Source organism: Tupaia chinensis, unplaced genomic scaffold (genome assembly GCF_000334495.1).
Source record: "Tupaia chinensis unplaced genomic scaffold, TupChi_1.0 Scaffold000316_1, whole genome shotgun sequence".
NCBI classification, from domain to species: domain Eukaryota; kingdom Metazoa; phylum Chordata; class Mammalia; order Scandentia; family Tupaiidae; genus Tupaia; species Tupaia belangeri.
Window position 1 is genome coordinate 4608865 of NW_006159809.1, and position 19679 is coordinate 4628543.

Below are 19679 nucleotides of genomic sequence, written 5' to 3' on the forward strand. Positions count from 1 at the left end.
TTCCCTACTACTGCCTTCTGCTAAAATAGTCATTTTTTTATCTGGTGAATGACTAAGCTTTTTAAATGATGAAGGGGAAGAGGCTTCCTGTTTTAGATCTCTAGGAGGATTTTGCTCTTCAGTGACATGAGAATTAAATACCCCCACAGATGCTCCAGTATACTGGCTACCTTCATTAACACCAACCTTAAGAACAGAGGAATCTGAAATGCACTTAGAATGTCGGTGAGATGAAAAAGTGATGGAGGTAGTAAACTTTTTCATGGGTTCTGGGGGCGACATTTGTGATGAAGAATGAAAATCCACTTCGTCAGGTGGCACACAAGGAGGTTCTACTAATTCTGACAACCAAGGGTCCATCTTTTCATGGAAAGGCATTCGAAGACCCTTGCTAATTTTGAAGTCATCAGACATAAGGTTTTGAAATGGGGAATGACTCTGTAACTGCAAAGAATTCCAAACTTTGAAATGGGGGTTGTTCTGGTCCAGTGATTTAGAAAAGTTGATGTGCCTGGCTCTCCACGACGACGGGCTCTGCTGTCCTCTGATCATTGCTGAGGGCTCAGCAGGTCGGGAAGCACAAGGATGGCTGTCAGGTTGTGGCTGTTCAGCAGTTAGCGTCCTGAAACATCCTTTTTCGTGGCTCTCGATAATGATGTGACTACATACAGCCTCTGGTGTGCATCCTATTCCCTGTGGACTCTGTAAACCCTAGAAAACATAAATGGGTTCTCACTTAAAGTACTCCAAACTCCTCAATACAAGTAAGTTATATCCATGCTAAAATTTGATCATAAAGGTCAAGTCATTTGTTTATAATAGGTCAAAGAACACAGCAAGAAAAGACAACTACAGAATGAAAGAGCTCGTGATAATGAAAACCACTAAGTAGAATTTTTCTTACATTTTCCACTAAAATAACCAGAGCAAAGACTACTATCATTCTCCAGTATGTATTTTCATTTTCTTGCTTTTAATAATAGAGGTCGCTCACCCAAACTTTTGCTGGTCACAGAGCCATCAAACTGGAGGCATTTCCTGTTTCTTTTGCAGCTAGGTGTGACCATATAACTAGGTTTAGGTCAACAAATTGAGCAAAAGAGTTAAGCACAACCTCTGCTTCCTATTCTTAAAATTAAGTTACTGACCTCCATATTACCCCACTAAAACCACCACTATTATCACTGCTCCTATTGCCAGCCAAAATGATTATGCCTGAAACAACCAACCTTCCTTAGAAAGCAGTTATAAGGACAGCTCAGTTACCTAGTCAGCATGGGTCCTTAGACAACCTCAAACAAACAAACAAACAAAACAAAAAAAACCAGCTTTCTTTCTTGCCCTGGACTATTATGTGGGAGGAAAAAAGATCTGCCTTTGTGATTTGTATTTTTGGCTTTCTATTACAGAGATGTGACCTATACTCTAATATTTTAACCTGAAGAACAGGAAAAAGAATTTTTATCTTTATCTTGGGGCATAAGATCAATTGCATGTGTATCTATCATTATTTCAGAACAAAATGCTGACTTTAAAAATTAATTAAATACTACTTGACAAAATGAACTTTGTTTATATATACACACACATATGTATATGTGTATATATAGACATGCATGTATACATACGTGTATACATACATATACATGCATGTACATACATATATACACTATGTGTGTAATATGTGTATATATACACATATATGTATGTGTGTACACACACATATACATACACAGGGGGGGGTTGCTTTTGAGAAGTAAAGTGAGAAATCACACCCTGCGGTGATGGCCACATCACAATCCCTTCTCTTCCTGGGATCTCAAGGACACACACACACACACATGCCCACTGAGTTTTAAGCCACCAGGTCTGGGACTCCAATGGTCTGGTCATGTGGGAGTCAGTGATGTAACTTCTATGGCAAATGTTAGGCCCCAAAATGAATACTTTTAAAATGCCGTTTTGGGGAGCCAGCATGGTGGTTAGAGTGCTAGACTCCCACATGGCTGGCCATGGTTCAAGTCCTGGACCTAGTAGCCTGTTGTGGCTTGCTTTCTCACTTTCCCTTTCTCTCTCTGGTCAAATTAAATAATAACAATAACAAATAAAATTAAATAATTCTTTTTTAAAACTGACATTTTTATTCTGTGACTTATCATTAACTTGATCTATCACTAGGAAACAAACTCTCTTTGAATACATTTTTATTCTTTTCCACAATCCATATAATACAATTTTTTTTGAATACTCCATGCTCTATCATCTCTCATCACAACTTTCAAGCTTTCATAATAAGCATAAACATTGTGTATAATAACCTTTCTATTTGAAAAAAATTTTTAAGATTTATTTATTTATTTATTTATTTTTGGAGAGGTTTTCGCTATAGGGTGCATACACTCGCCAGACAAAGAGAGACATAGAGACAGAAAGCGAGAAATCACCCACCTCAGGGGGATGGTCACGCCTCAATCCCTTCTCCTCCATTCTCCTCTCGGGATCTTGGGCACGCACACACACGCGCCCGGCATGAGTTTTAAGCCACCGGGTCCGGGACGTGAACCGTGGTCGACTACGTGGGAGTCCAGTGACATAGCCATTACGCTAACTGCCAGTTCCCAAGAATTATTTATTTATTTGAATTTGACCAAAGAGTGACAGAGAGTGAGAGAGAGAAAGAGAAAGAGGGAGGGAAAGTGAGAAAGCAAGCCACCAGGTCTGGGACTTGAATCACTGTCAGCCATGTAGGAGTCCACCACCCTTAACCATCATGACACCTACTGGTCTATTTGAAAAGTTTTTATGGCTTTAGTATTTGCTAAATAAACTTTACTATTTTCACAAAACTGTTACCAGATAAGCTATAAAAGCATTTTCAAATGTTTATTTTATGAGAAAGGGAGACAGAGAGGAGAAAAAAAAAAACAAGTGACCCCTAACAGGGTATCCTAGCCCTATACACAGCCAACCAGGATCAAGCACATCCACATGCACACACATACACAAGACCACCCCAGGACACAAAGCCAGGATCAGCTCTCATGGTTTCACCATTGCAGACTATTGTGTTACCACTGAGCCACTATGGCTGGCTAAGCTATAAAAACCTCTACAGGGAAAGAAAGATGGACAACTACAGAAACTTAACATGACTTCTCTCCACAGAAAGGGACCAAAATGGAAAGAATAAATACATCTTTTTTTTTTTTTTTTTAACAGGACAGCAAGGAGAAAACACCAGACTACAGCAAAGAAGGAAAGAGAAACTGCTGAGGCACAGAAACCCAGGACTGAGGTATGATGGAGACAAAGTCTGGGTTGGGAGTACTTGGAGCCAAGGGGACCCTCCCACTGCAAGGAAGAGGTAAGTGAAACATCCCTGGCACTCCCTATACTTTCTTCAGACACCTACAGTCCGGACTACAAAGGAGCCACAGAATCATCACAGATGTCTAGCAAAGTGTAGGGAGTTAGCTAGGCTTCTTGCAGGTGCAAAAGCCAGAAAAGGAACATACCAGCACCCTCACATCTGGTACCTGATACCAACAACTGTCCACAGAGGCACTTATCTGATTGAGGGTCCCACCACGCACACACTGCATGTTCCCAGTCAGGGCAAGAGGGCCCTGGTCCACACCCTAGGTGGCCTCTGTCCCCCCAAAAAACCATGTCACTGTATCTACAAACATTCATACTCCCTACCACAAAGGTACTCACAGATCATGCTCAGACAGATTCCAGTCAAAGAAACTAATACAGAGACCACACTACTGAACCCAGACAGACCTAAATTAAAGAACTAGCCATCAAATAGTATAAGCTACATCTACAGGAAAAAGTCCTTCCCTATAAAAGCTATCCAATTAAATACAAAGAGACAATTGCTCTACTAGATGCCCAAAAACTGTCTCCACAAAAGAAAAACACACACACACACTAATTCTCCAGTAAAAGACAACAAAGCAATGTGAATCAAAGAAATGATAAATAAAGAAGCTGGCTGGTGGTGTGGCAGTTAAAGTAGCTGGATCTTACGTGGCCAAATGTGCAGTTCAAATAATCAATCCAGTGGCTTGAGAAATAGACCAGGCACATGTGAATGTGTCCCCAAAATCCCAAAAGGAGGGAGAGACAGAGAAGGGATATAGTGTGATCATTCCCCATATGGGGATGCTTTTCTTTCTTTTTTTTTTGAGAGGTTTTTGCTATAGGGTGTGTGCGCTTGCCAGAGAAACAAAGAGACAGAAAGCGAGAAATCACCCCCAGGGGGAATGGCCACGCCGAAATCCCTTCTTCTCTGTTCTCCTCTAGAGATCTTGGGCATGCATGCACACACGCCCAGCGTGAGTTTAAGCCACGGGGTCCAGGACTCAAACCACAGTCAACTACATGGTAATCCAGGGAGATAGCCATTATGCAAACTGCTGGGGGGGGGGATGCTTTTACTTTCCTTCTTTATCTCTCCCTGACTCTCTCTAGTAACTGCACACACCCTATGGTCAAAAAAAAAAAAGAGAGAGAGAGAGAGAAATGATAAATGCAGAATTCAGAGTAATAATGATTGTGAGGAAATACACTGAAATATGAGAAAATTCAAAAAAATAATTTAACAAAATCAGAAAAACAATCCATGATATATATGAACAAGAAATTTTTGGGGGGACCAGCAGTTAGCGTAATGGCTATGTCACTGAACTCCCATGTAGTAGACCGCAGTTTGAGTCCTTGACCCAGAGGCTTAAACTCACGCCGAGCACGTGTGCGTGCATGTCCAAGATCTCAAGAGGAGAATGGAGGAGAAGGGATTGTGGCGTGGTCATCCCCCCGGGGGGTGATTTCTCACTTTCTATATCTGTCTCTCTCTGCCTTTCTGGCAAGCGCACGCACCCTATAGCAAAAACCTCTCAAAAAAAAAAATTTTTTTTTTAAAAGATTTTTGCTATAGGGTACGTGTGCTTGCCAGAGAGACAGAGAGACAGAAAGTGATAAATCAACCCACAGGGGGGATGGCCAACCCACAATTCCTTCTTCTACACTGTCCTCTTGGGGTTTTGGACATGCACACACATACACCCAGAGTGAGTTTCAAACCAGTGAGTCCAAGATTCAAAACACAGTCAGCCATGTGGGGAGTCCAGTGACATAACTATTATGCCGTCTGCTGGACCCATGAAAAAGAAATTGCAAAAAGGGATACATGTCTTAAAGAACCAAACAGAAATTTTGGACATGAAGCAAACATGTAAAATGAAAAGTGGAGTTGAAAGCATTAACAAGATAGTATATATTAAGCAGAAGAATGTCTGAACTTGAAGACAGAACTTTTGAAATAACTCAGACAATGAGAAAGAAAATAATGAAAAAAACTGATAGAAACTTTGGAACATCATTAAGCAATCAAATATTAGCATAATGGAAGTGCCATACCAAGACATAGAAAACTTATTTCATGAAATAATAACTGAAACTTCCCAATCTAAGGAGAGATACAGAAATCTAAATTGAGTAAATATAAATATCAAATAGATTCAAAATAAAAAGATCCTCTCCAAGGTACACTGTATTCAAACTGTCAAAACCCAAAGAAAAAGGATCCTAAAAATAGAAAGAGAAAAGCACCAAGTCACATATAAAGGAATCCCATCAAACTATCAGCAGATTTCTCAGCAGAAACTTACAGAGCAGAAGACATTGAGATGATATATTCAGAATTCTGAAAGAAAAAAAAATTCAGCCAATGATATTATACCTGGAAAAACTATCCTTCAGAATTGAAGGAGAAATAAAATCTTTCCCAGACAAATAGAAACTGACTGAATTCACTAATCCTATTGGGTCATCGTAAAAATCATGATGCATTTTTGCATAGAAAAACACAGAAAATTACGCCCATGACTTTTCCAACAACCTAATAAAATGGCTCTTCAAAAAATGCTTAAGGGAACCCTATATCTGAAAGCAATAAGAAGATAAAGATCATCACAAAAACATGTAACAATAAAAAATTTCGCTAGTAGAGCAATCACACAAATAAGAGAAAAGAACCAAATCTCATCACTATGGAAATCTACCAAACCACAAATATAAAAAAATGGAGGAATAAACAGAAAACACAAAACCAGAAAACAATCAACTAAATGACAGGATTAAGTTGGCATTTATTGATACCAATCTTGAATGAAAACAAATTAAATTCCCCAATCAAAAGAGCCTGACAGAATGGATTAACAAAATAAGGCCTGACTACATGCTCCCTAATGAAATTTCAATTCTAAAGATATAAACAGAATTTTTTTTAAGGAGAGAAAAATGGAGAAAGGATTAGGGTGTGACCATACTCCATGAGGAGTGATTTTTCCCCTTTCCTCGGTAAAGCACACAGTTAATCTCTTTGTTCGAGTGATATACCGGTAAGACAAGCAAATCAATTCTTATTTTTCTAAGAAGGTAATTTTTTCAGTAGTTGAATCTGGAATTAATTGAAATTTATAGAATCGATTACACTTTAACTTTTATTTAAGATTCCTAATACTTTGGCCAAAGATTATTAGCAACTCAGGTAGAGTCATCAATGCCCATGTAAAAGATTTAAATTCCAGCACCCTTTGTTTCCCATTTTCTTTTTGCATTTCTAGACTTATCTATACCTTGGACAAGTCAGTTCTCCCATGACTAAACAACTTTGCCTTGATCTCTTCTACTTTCCTCCTGTCATCTTCGTTTAATTCTGAAATGGAGTATCCACATTCGTGTGCTAAATTAAACTTCAGATTCCAGGCTGAAGAAAAAGCATAGAAACATTTGTGCTAATATAATGTAAAAGTGAAAACATACCAATGATTATAAAAGTGCAGAGAATCGCCAATATATGGAATTAAATGCCCACCACAACGCTTCCTCTGCGTTCTCAATTACATGGACAATATACTAGAAGCTCTTAAGATCATTTCACCCAAAAGTCTGATCTTTGAAAAACATATCCTACAGATATTTCTCCAAAATATTATTTTAAGTGGGTTATTCAATCAAAATTTTTTACATTGAATTACTGTGTATCATTGCAGCATACCAGTGAATTTTCCCATCATGAATACACTGTACGTTGGTTCAAAAATATTATCATACACATTATCATCAAGAGATAATTTTCCATTTTTATTGTCCTTAAATGTTTTGCTTTTCTCTTTAGTTGAAATTTTTTTTTTTGAGAGGTTTTTGCTATAGGGCGCATGTGCTCACCAGACAGAGAGAGACAGAGACAGAAAGCAAGAAATCACCCCCCAGGGGGGATGGCCATGTCGCAATCCCTTCTCCTCCTTTCTCCTCTCGGGATCTTGGGCACGCACGCACACGTGCCCGGTGTGAGTTTTAAACCACCGGGTCCGGGACACAAACCGCGGTTGACTACATGGGAATCCAGTGACATAGCCATTACGCCAACTGCTGGTCCCTTCAGTGTATATTATTTTGATGTCTTTTTGCCCCCTAATGTCTGAGATTAGCTCCAAGAATTTTATAAGAAAGGAAGAAGCCAGCTCCACAGCCTATTAATTGAGGGAGTCAGATTCCACATGACTGACCACACAGTTCAAATCCCAGCCCCACCAGCTTGAGAAACACAACAGGGACATCTGCATACATGCCCCAAATCCCAACAGAATGGAGAGACAGAGAACTGCAGTGTGACTATATCCACTGAGAGGAGCTCTCTCTCTCATTTTCTTTTTCTTCCTCTGTCTCTGGTGAGCATACACCCCCTCTAACGAAATTTTTTAAAAGGGGGAAAACATGTATGTAGTTTTAAGACATAGAACAATTCAGTGTACATAACATTGGAGGTTTTTTTGTCTCCTCCTCCTCCCCCAAATAAGGTAACGAGATTAGGAAAACAAGAGTTTTAGGAGCTTGAAGCTCCAGCTACCTCTTTCTCTATCAGACATCAGAATCTGCTTCTAAGATCCTAACTCAGACTAGTACTGCTAATACTGTAACTTACTGACTAAATGGGCATTTTCTGAATTATTGATAGAAATATAATCTTTCAACAGTTCCACAGAACAATAAATTTATAATTCCAAACATCTAATTTTAAGGAAATAATTAAACTATGTTTATAAACCCGAACCTACCTTTATGACAAATAATCGACTCTTACCTCGTGCTCGTACTCGACATTCCTCTTCCTCTGCATCTCTGAGTATTTGTTTAGCATGATTCAATGAAGATTCACATTTCAGAAGATTTTTCACATGTGCTGCCAATGAATCTACACTGCTACCACCACCATCCTCACTGTCTGACACACCCTCTTCCTCTCTGCTATCAGCTATGCTTGTCTTGGGTGAAGCATATGGAAAAAAGTTTAGAAGAACATCAGAAACTGACTCCAAAGACTCTGGTAGATTACTGTCCCATGAGTAGGAACCATGTACATCACTAGCATCACTACTTGAATCGCTTTTTATGATAGTCATCATAGGAATAATAATTTTATTGCCAATGGTTCCACTACACCCTTCAGGTTCAGACCTCATGACGTATTTGGCTGCTTCATACTGCCTAAGAGTTTCATCCAACACCACTCCTGCTCTGCTTTCCGCTTTCTGTAGAGGACTTCTTACTGTAGTTGAACTAAAAAACTGCCAATTTTCAATGCCTCCCTGGCATTTCAAATTTGTCTGTGTGCCAATATCCTTTTGTACACACCTGTTGCTTGAGCTTTCCTCTATGAATGGCTGTCTCTGAAGCAGATCACCATTAGATATATCAGTTGCAGAGGGTTCTTTGAAACAAACCACCTTCTTAGATTGTATAAATGAAATATCACTAACATCTCTGAAAGGGACAAGGGGAGCAGGAAAATTGCACCGTTTCAATGCTATGTTTTCTGCCTCCATTAAGAGTGTCCGGATTTCTTTAAGAGTTTTGGAATTATTACCTAAATTCTGAATTTCCTCACAGCCAATATTCCCAAAACCTGAAGGTTCTGGCTCACTTATTACAACTCTATCATCAGCCCGAGAATTTAAAGGTATACCATTTGAGCTAACACTTGAGTCCGAAGAATTCAAGTTATCTATTAGCCTTTGTACATGTTCTGAAACTAGTTTTTGCTTCTCACCATGTGAGTAAGTACTAGGGGGAACTGCTGGTAACTCAATAATTTGGTCAGCTCGCCCAAGACCACTTGAGACCTTCAGAGCATCTTCAGTTGGATGTTTATCTGACAAATCCTTTTCATAAAAAGTATCTGATTTCTCTCTGTGTGAAAAGGAACTAGGAGAAGTTGTTGGTAACTCCGTTTTCTGATCAGCTAATCCAGGGATTTCTGAAACCTTCAGCACATCTTCATTTAGATGTCTATCTGGTAATTCCTGTTGATAAAAAACATTAGATTCCTCTCTGGGTAAATAGGAACTTGAGAGAGGAACTGGTATCCCAGTATTCACATCAGTTGGTTCAGGAACAGTTGAAATCTTTAGAACATCTTCACTTTGATCTCTACCTGGTAACTGCTGTTTAAACAAAATACCGGGCTTTACCTTTTTTGAATAGGAACTACGAAAAACTGTCAGTAACGGAGTCTTATGGTCATCTGGTCCAATCACAGTTGAAATCTTGGGCTTCTCTCTCTGTAAGTAGGAACTATGGGTAACTGTTGGTAACTCAGTTTTCTGGTCGTCCGGTATACCTACAGTTGAAATCTTAAGTTTCTCTCTCTGTGAGTAGGAACTAGATGGTACTGTAGGTATTTTATTCTTTAGGCCTGCTAGTCCAAGAACAGTTGAAGCTCTCAGAGCCTCTTCAGTTAGATGACTATCTGGCAAGATCTGCTGATAAAAATCACTGGGCTTCTCTCTATGTAAGTAGGAACTAGAAGACCCTGTCTCGGTCTTCTGCTCCGCTGGGACTGAAACAGCTGAAACTTTCAGAGCCTCTTCAGTGAGACGGCCATCTGGCAACTCTTGTTGAGGGAAAACACTGGGCTTCTCTCCATATGAGTAGTAACTTAAAGGTACTGCTGGTATCCCAGTCTTCTTTTCACCTGGTCCAGGAAAAACAAAAACATCTAAAGCTTCTTCTGTAATATTTGGCAACTCCTGCTGGTAGGTAACAATGGGCTTCTCCCTCTGTGAGGGGGACCTAGAGGATGCTATTTGTGTGGCAGTCTTCTGATCAGCAGGTCTAGGAACGTATACTGCTTTCAAAGCTATTTCAGTAAGATCTGGAGACTCCTGCTGGTAAGAAATGATGGATTGCTCTCTCGATAAGTAAGGAACAGAGGGCAAAATTCGTATCCCTGTCTTCTGGTCACCTGGTTCAGGAACACTTGAAACTTTCAAAGCTTCTTCAGTAAGATCTAGAAACTCTTGCTGGTAAGCAATAATTGGTTTCTCTCTTTGTGGATAGGAAGCAGAGGTTGCAGTAGGTATCCTGGCCTTCTGGTCAGCAGGTCCAGGAACAACTGAAGCCTTCTGTACCTCTTCAAGTAGATGACTGTCTGGCAAGGCCTGTTGGTAGAAAACAATGGGCTTCTCTCCAGGTGAATAGGAAGTAGGGGGCACTATTGGTATCCTTATTTCCTGGTCTGCTAGTCTAGAAGCAGCTAAAACTTTTGGAGGCTCTTTAGTAAAAGCACTGCCTGGTAAGGGCTGTTGGTGGAAAATAATGGGTTTCTCTCCAAGGGAATAGGAACTTGAAGATACTGCAGCTATCCCAGTCACCTGGTCAGCTGGTCCAGAAACACCTGAAATTGTCAGAGCCTCTTCAAGTAGATGATTATCTGGTAAGGTCTGTGAGTAGAAAACAATGGACTCCTCTCCAAGTGAAGAGGAAGCAGGCGATACTGTTTGTGTCCCAATCTTCTGTTCAGCTGGTCCAAGAGAGCCTGAAACTTTCAAAGCCTCTTTAGGTATATGATTACCTGGTAAGACCTCTTGGTAAAAAATTTCAGGTTTCTCCCTCTGTGCATAAGAAGTAGAAGTTACAGTTGATACCCCAGTCTTCTGATTAGCAGGTCCTGAAATAGCTGAAACTTTCAGAGTCTCTTCAGGTACATAACTACCTGGCACAGTCTGTTGATAGAAGGTACCAGGTTTCTCTCTCTGTGAGTAGGAAGTAGAGGTTACAGTTGTTATCCCAGTCTTCTGGTCTGCTGGTCCAGGAGCACCTGAAACATTCAGAGCTTCTTCAGCTAGATAACCCTCTGGCAACTCCTGCTGATAGAAAATACCAGGCTTCCCCCTTGGTGAATAGGGAGCAGACGCTATAGTTGGTACCCTAGTCTTTTGGTCAGCTGGTTCAGGAGCAGCTGAAACTATCAGACCCTCCTCAGGTATATGACTACCTGCCACAGTCTGTTGGTAGAAAATACCAGGCTTCCCTCTTGGTGAGTAGGGAGTAGAGGTTACAGTTGGTATCCCAGTCTTTTGGTCAGTTGGTCCAGGGGCAACTGAAACTTTCAGAGCCTCTTCAGGTATATGACTACCTGGCACAGCCTGCTGGTAAAAAATGTCCAGGTTTCTTTCTCTGTGAGTAGTAATTTGAGAGTACTGTTAATATCCCAGTCTTCTGGTCAGCTGGTGCAGGAGCAGCTGAAACTTCCAATGTCTCTTCAGTTAGGTGGGTATCTCGCAACTCTTTCTGGTAGAAAACATTAGATGTGTCTCTCTGTGAGTAGGATATGGAGGGTGTTATTGCTGTTCCAGTCTTCTGGCCAGTGGGTACAGGAGTAGCTGATACGTTCAGAGTCTGATCAATTAGTTGTTTTGGCAAGGCCTGCTGATAGAAAATAAGGGGCTTCTGCCCGTGTGAGTAGGAGCTAGGGGATACTGTCGTTATCCCAGTCTTCTGTTCAGTTGGGTCAAAGGCATCTGACCCTTTCAGAGCCTCTTCAGTTAAATAACTCTCTGGCAACTCCTGCTGGTAGAAAATACCAGGTTTGTCTCTATGTGAGTAGGAAGTAGAAGCTACCGTTGGTATGCCAGTCTTCTGGTCTGCTAGTCCAGAAACAGCAGAAACTGTCAAAGCTTCTTCAGGTATATGCCTACCTGGTACAGCCTGTTGGTAGAAGATATCAGGCTTCTCTTTCTGTGAATAGGGACTAGAGGTTACAGCTGGTATGTCAGTTTTTTGTTCAGCTGGTCCAGGAGCAAATGAAACTTTCAGAGCCTCTTCAGGTATATGATTATCTGCCACGGCCTGCTCGTAAAAAACACCAGGCTTCTCTCTTGGTGAATAGGGAGTAGAAGTTACAGTTGGTACCCTAGTCTTTGGGTCAGCTGGTCCAGGAACAGCTGAACCTTTCAGAGCCGCATCAATTGGATGACTACCTGGCACAGCCTGTTGGTAGAAAATACCAGGCTTCCCTCTTGGTGAGTAGGGAGTAGAGGTTACAGTTGGTATCCCAGTCTTTTGGTCAGTTGGTCCAGGGGCAACTGAAACTTTCAGAGCCTCTTCAGGTATATGACTACCTGGCACAGCCTGCTGGTAAAAAATGTCAGGCCTTTCTCTCTGTGAGTAGGGAGTAGAAGTTACAGTTGCTATCCCAGTCTTCTTGTCAACTGTACCAGAAACAGGTAAAACTCTCAGAGTCTCTTCAGGTATATGACTACCTGCCACAGTCTGTTGGTAGAAAATACCAGGCTTTCCTCTTGGTGAGTAGGGAGTAGAGGTTATGGTTGGTACCTCAGTCTTTGGGTCAGCTGGTCCAGGAGCAGCTGAAACTATCAGATCCTCTTCAGGTACATAACTATATGGTATCACCTCTTCATATTCATAGTAAACACTAGGATTCTCTCTCGGTGAGTAGTAACTTGAGGGTACTGTAGGTATCTTAGTCTTCTGGTCAGCTGATCCAGGAACAGCTGAAACTTTCAATGTCTCTTCAGTTAGATGGCTCTCTGTCAATTCTTGTTGGTACAAAGTACCAGGTTTCTTTCTCTGTGAGTAGTAATTTGAGAGTACTGTTAATATCCCAGTCTTCTGGTCAGCTGGTGCAGGAGCAGCTGAAACTTCCAATGTCTCTTCAGTTAGGTGGGTATCTCGCAACTCTTTCTGGTAGAAAACATTAGATGTGTCTCTCTGTGAGTAGGATATGGAGGGTGTTATTGCTGTTCCAGTCTTCTGGCCAGTGGGTACAGGAGTAGCTGATACGTTCAGAGTCTGATCAATTAGTTGTTTTGGCAAGGCCTGCTGATAGAAAATAAGGGGCTTCTGCCCGTGTGAGTAGGAGCTAGGGGATACTGTCGTTATCCCAGTCTTCTGTTCAGTTGGTTCAAAGGCATCTGACCCTTTCAGAGCCTCTTCAGTTAAATAACTCTCTGGCAACTCCTGCTGGTAGAAAATACCAGGTTTGTCTCTATGTGAGTAGGAAGTAGAAGCTACCGTTGGTATGCCAGTCTTCTGGTCTGCTAGTCCAGAAACAGCAGAAACTGTCAAAGCTTCTTCAGGTATATGCCTACCTGGTACAGCCTGTTGGTAGAAGATATCAGGCTTCTCTTTCTGTGAATAGGGACTAGAGGTTACAGCTGGTATGTCAGTTTTTTGTTCAGCTGGTCCAGGAGCAAATGAAACTTTCAGAGCCTCTTCAGGTATATGATTATCTGCCACGGCCTGCTCGTAAAAAACACCAGGCTTCTCTCTTGGTGAATAGGGAGTAGAAGTTACAGTTGGTACCCTAGTCTTTGGGTCAGCTGGTCCAGGAACAGCTGAACCTTTCAGAGCCGCATCAATTGGATGACTACCTGGCACAGCCTGTTGGTAGAAAACACCAGGCTTCCCTCTTGGTGAGTAGGGAGTAGAGGTTACAGTTGGTACCCCAGTCTTTGAGTCAGCCAGTCCAGGAGCAGCTGAAACTTTCAGAACCTCATCAATTGGATGACTACCTGGCACAGCCTGTTGGTAGAAAATACCAGACTTCCCTCTTGGTGAGTAGGGAGTAGAAGTTACAGTTGGTACCCCTGTCTTCTGATCGACTAGTCCGGAAGCAGTTAAAATTTCCAGAGCCTCTTCAGGTATACGACTACCTGGCACAGTCTGTTGGTACAAAATGTCAGGCCTTTCTCTCTGTGAGTAGGGAGTAGAGGTTACAGTTGCTATCCCAGTCTTTTGGTCAGCTGTACCAGAAACAGGTAAAACTCTCAGAGCCTCTTCAGGTATATGACTATCTGGCACAGCCTGTTGGTAGAAAACGCCAGGCTTCCCTCTTGGTGAGTAGGGAGTAGAGAGTACAGTTGGTACTCCAGTCTTCTGATCAACTAGTTCAGAAGTAGCTAAAACTTTCAGAGCCTCTTCAGGTATATGACTATCTGGCACAGCCTGTTGGTAGAAAACGCCAGGCTTCCCTCTTGGTGAGTAGGAAGTAGAGGTTACAGTTGGTACTCCAGTCTTTTGGTCAGCTGGTCCAGGAGCAGCTGAAACTACCAGACCCTCTTCAGGTATATGACTGCCTGGCACAGTCTGTTGGTAGAAAATGTCAGGCCTTTCTCTCTGTGAGTAGGGAATAGAGGTTACAGTTGCTATCCCAGTCTTCTGGTCAGCTGTACCAGAAACACGTAAAACTCTCAGAGCCTCTTCAGGTATGTGACTATCTGGCACAGCCTTTTGGTACAAAATGCCAGGCTTCCCTCTTGGTGAGTAGGGAGTAGGGGTTACAGTTGGTACTCCAGTCTTTTGGTCAGCTGGTCCAGGAGCAGCTGGAACTACCAGACCCTCTTCAGGTATACGACTACCTGGCACAGTCTGTTGGTACAAAATGTCAGGCCTTTCTCTCTGTGAGTAGGGAGTAGAGGTTACAGTTGGTACCCCAGTCTTTGGGTCAGCTGGCCCAGGAGCAGCTGAAACTTTCAGAGCCTCTTCAGGTATACGACTACCTGGCACAGTCTGCTGGTAAAAAATATCAGGCCTTTCTCTCTGTGAGTAGGAGGTAGAGGTTACAGTTGCTATCCCAGTCTTCTGGTCAGCTGTACCAGAAACAGGTAAAACTCTCAGAGCCTCTTCAGGTATGTGACTACCTGCCACAGTCTGTTGGTAGAAAATACCAGGCGTCTCTCTCTGTGAGTAGGGAGTAGAGGTTACAGTTGGTACCCCAGTCTTTGGGTCAGCTGGCCCAGGAGCAGCTGAAACTTTCAGAGCCTCTTCAGGTATACGACTACCTGGCACAGTCTGCTGGTAAAAAATATCAGGCCTTTCTCTCTGTGAGTAGGAGGTAGAGGTTACAGTTGCTATCCCAGTCTTCTGGTCAGCTGTACCAGAAACAGGTAAAACTCTCAGAGCCTCTTCAGGTATGTGACTACCTGGCACAGCCTGTTGGTAGAAAATACCAGGCGTCTCTCTCTGTGAGTAGGGAGTAGAGGTTACAGTTGGTACCCCAGTCTTTGGGTCAGCTGGCCCAGGAGCAGCTGAAACTTTCAGAGCCTCTTCAGGTATACGACTACCTGGCACAGTCTGCTGGTAAAAAATATCAGGCCTTTCTCTCTGGGAGTAGGGGGTAGAGGTTACAGTTGCTATCCCAGTCTTCTGGTCAGCTGTACCAGAAACAGGTAAAACTCTCAGAGCCTCTTCAGGTATGTGACTACCTGCCACAGTCTGTTGGTAGAAAATACCAGGCGTCTCTCTCTGTGAGTAGGGAGTAGAGGTTACAGTTGGTACCCCAGTCTTTTGGTCAGCTGATCCAGGAACAAGTGAAACTTTCAGAGTCTCTTCACCAAAATGGCTAACTGGCAAGCTCTGTTGGTAGAAAGCATCTGGCTTCCCCCTTTGTGAGTAGTAACTAGAGGGTACAACTGATATTGCAGTCTTCTGGTCTGCTGGTTCTCAGAGCCTCTTCAGGTATGTGACTACCTGCCACAGTCTGTTGGTAGAAAATACCAGGCGTCTCTCTCTGTGAGTAGGGAGTAGAGGTTACAGTTGGTACCCCAGTCTTTGGGTCAGCTGGCCTAGGAGCAGCTGAAACTTTCAGAGCCTCTTCAGGTATATGACTACCTGGCACAGTCTGCTGGTAAAAAATATCAGGCCTTTCTCTCTGTGAGTAGGGGGTAGAGGTTACAGTTGCTATCCCAGTCTTCTGGTCAGCTGTACCAGAAACAGGTAAAACTCTCAGAGCCTCTTCAGGTATGTGACTACCTGCCACAGTCTGTTGGTAGAAAATACCAGGCGTCTCTCTCTGTGAGTAGGGAGTAGAGGTTACAGTTGGTACCCCAGTCTTCTGGTCAGCTGATCCAGGAACAAGTGAAACTTTCAGAGTCTCTTCACCAAAATGGCTAACTGGCAAGCTCTGTTGGTAGAAAGCATCTGGCTTCCCCCTTTGTGAGTAGTAACTAGAGGGTACAACTGATATTGCAGTCTTCTGGTCTGCTGGTTCAGGAATGGCTGAGACTTTCAAAGTCTCTCCAGTCAGATGACTATCTGTCAAAGCTTTCTGCCTGAGAGTGTCAGGGTACTGTTCAGTAGTATTCTCTTGAGGAGAACTGATAGCCAACTGAGGCAAATCTTCAAGATGCAAAGAAGGATGAGATCCAATATCTGAATCTCTAGGAGTGGTAATGGTGCCTAATTTCAAACTGGATTGAGTAATTTCAGCTATGCCTCCTTTAGAAGTATCTCCTAAAGAAAAAGAGATTTGGTAATATTACTTTTTTTAATCTTTTCTGGGACCAGCAGATGGCATAATGGTTATGGTGCTAGACTTGCATACAACCACAGTTTGAATCCCAGACCCAGCGCCTTAAAACTCACACTGGGCGCATGTGTGTGCGTGCTCAAGATCCCGAGAAGAGAATGGGGGAGAAGGGATTTTGGCGTGGTCAACCCCCCCAGAGGGTGATTTCTCACTTATTATCTGTCTCTGTCTCTCCGGCGAGCACACACACCCTGTAACAAAAATATCTCTTAAAAATATATATTTTTCTATACACTGAAAAAAATAAAGCAAGCAAACTTCTTTACCTTGGGCCTTTAAGCTTTTAAAAATAAAACATAAGAAAATAGTCATCAAAGATGACAGATATTTATATACAAAGGTATTCATTATAAACAAAGTAATGTGAGCATAATTTACATATTCAGAAATAATAGTTTTAAAATAACATTGATTTTATGTATTTTTTTTTGAAGGGGGGGAGAGGTTTTTACTACAGGGTACGTAAGCTCGCCAGAAAGAGAGAGATAGAGAGACAGAAAGCAAGAAATCACCCCTCAGGGGACTAGCCACACTGCAATCCTTTCGCCTCCACTCTCCCCTCAGGATCTTGGGCATGCACGCACATGCACCCGGTGTAAGTTTAAGCCACCGGGTCTGGGACTCAAACCATGGTCAACTACATGGCAGTCCAGTGACATAGCCATTATGCCAATTACTGGTCCCACTGATGTAGTATTATCTAGATCTTAAAATTTGGATCTTTAAAGACTTTCTAGTGGGATGGAAAAATGCTCTTGGGACTAGGATTTGATTTTACCTTATTTACCAGCTAATGGTTAGCCTACTGTGTAATGTATGCAGGCAGAAAACATAAGCTCCTCAATCAGAAACAAATTAGTTTATCATGCACACCCCAACAAAGGATCATCAGCTTGTTTTTCTATGTTCCGCTTGCCCCTCCAATTCCAAATATGTAATATGGCTCAGATGGATGCTATACATGCAGTGGGTTTTACTGAATTTCCCAACGAATACACTCTGTATAAAACACACATAATTTTTAAGTATATGAAATTGTAAAAGACTCTAAAGATTACACTGAAGAGTATGAACGGAATTCGTATGGCATGAGAAACTGTTGACAGATTTAACAAGAACTGTACTGCAGAAATATCGATTCAAGACAAGTGGGAAAGAATGTGAACAGGTAAGCAGCATAACCCAACAGAACTTTCTTCAATAACAATGCTCTATATTTGCAGGTACTAATACAGTAATTCTAAATGAAAGTAATTCTAAATAGCAGCACTAAGTAAATAAGTACAACAGGAATGATAGAACTTAACAAGCTGTACATTCAATCACTTGTTCATTCAAAGAATAGGAATGCTAGCCTGGCCTCAGTGGCATACTCAGAAACATACTAAACTAGTGCTGGAAGCCCCATGACTAACCAGTAATTTGAATCCTCTGTCTGGTCAACATGAAACACACCAGGCATATACATTTAAGTGCCCAATATCCTGAAGAACTAGAGGGTGGATGGGACCAGCAGTTGGCGTAATGGCTATGTCGCTGGACTCCCATGTAGTTGACCACCCAGACCCGGTGGCTTAAACTCATGCCAGGCGTGTATGCGTGCATGGCTAAGATCCCATGAGGAGAATGGAGAAGGGTTTGCAGCGTGGCCATCCCTCCGGGAAGTGAGTTCTCGCTTTTTGTCTCTCTATTTCTCTCTGTCTTTCTGGTGAGCACATGTGCCCTATAGAAAAAAAAAAAAAAAAAAAAAATAAAGAACTGGAGGGTGGAAAGGAATTACGGTATGTCAGATCCTGTCAAGCTGTCAAGAGTGCTTTTCTCTCATCTTTCTCTCCTCTTCCTCCCTCCCTCTTTCTCATGCATGCACACATTCTTTTTAACAAATAAATTTTAAAACTTCATTAAAAATGTTTACTATATGCAAGGCTATTCTGGATATAGGAGATACAGCTTAAAAAGTAATCCTTGCCTCACGGCTTACAATACACCAGGAGACAATAAACAAATGAAACAAATGATATATCAGGTGGTAAGTCAGATGGTGTTGAGATAGTAGATATATACAGCTAGTACCATACATTTGGTGAAACTGAGTCTCAAAGATGACTATGTAACAATGCTCTCAATGTAGGTATCATTAACTTATAGATTCTGATTAGGTAAGTCTGGAATAGACAATAAAATTCTGCAATTCTAACAGGTGTCCCAGTGATACTCAATGCTACTGGTCCTTAGATGACATTTCAGGTAACAAAGATATACAATATTTCTCAAGTTGTAGAGTAAGTGACAAAAACTGGTAATTTACTCCGTTAATACTAACTCCAAATTCTGACTCTTTCTACCACAACTGACTGCCTTTCTGAGGCCACTGGTGAGCTTCAAAAAAGTAGCAGTATGAAAATAAAATGTGTTAAGGAGTGAATTATAAGGTAAAGTTATTATAAAAGTTACAAGTATTAAGTCTTCAAGAAAACTGTAAGAAAAGGGAAAAGTATAACCTATGTGAGAAAGAATTATGGGTTATGAAAATTTTGGTCAGGAAACAAAACAGTTTGGTCTAAGGGTAATACTGGTATTAAAAATTGATTTGGGGGGCCAGCAAGTGGCATGGTGGTTAAAGGTGCTGGACTCCCACATGGCCGACCACGGTTCAAGTCTCGGACCTGGTGGCTTGCTTTCTCACTTCCTCTCTCTCTCTCTCTCTCTGTCTCTCTCTGATCAAACTGGAAAATAATAATAATAATAATAAATAAAATTAAAATAAAATAATTCTTTAAAAAAATTGATTTGGAAGCAGTCCCACCTTTAATAATTTTTGGAAGACTTTGGGACCAGCAGATAGCATAATGGTTATGTCTCTGGACTCCCCCATAGTCAATTGCCATTCAAGTCCTGGACCTGGTGGCCTAAAACTCATGCCAGGTGCATGTGAATATGTGCCCAAAATCTAGAGAGGAGGACGGAGGAAAAGGGATTGCAGAGTGGTTATGCCCCT

General features: G+C 41.7%; 1 protein-coding gene across 1 annotated transcript in view; it reads right to left on the reverse strand.

Moving 5' to 3' along the window:
- Positions 1 to 19679, reverse strand: part of ALMS1 (ALMS1 centrosome and basal body associated protein) — a 187109-nt gene that overhangs the window by 104799 nt on the left and 62631 nt on the right. The window contains exons 8-12 of the mRNA XM_027772964.1: positions 15844 to 16605; positions 12051 to 15719; positions 8156 to 11488; positions 6648 to 6778; positions 1 to 711 (exon numbers count right to left, since the gene is read on the reverse strand). Of these exons, the coding sequence (XP_027628765.1) occupies positions 1 to 711; positions 6648 to 6778; positions 8156 to 11488; positions 12051 to 15719; positions 15844 to 16605 (8606 nt within the window). The remainder of the gene's footprint in view (positions 712 to 6647; positions 6779 to 8155; positions 11489 to 12050; positions 15720 to 15843; positions 16606 to 19679) is intronic.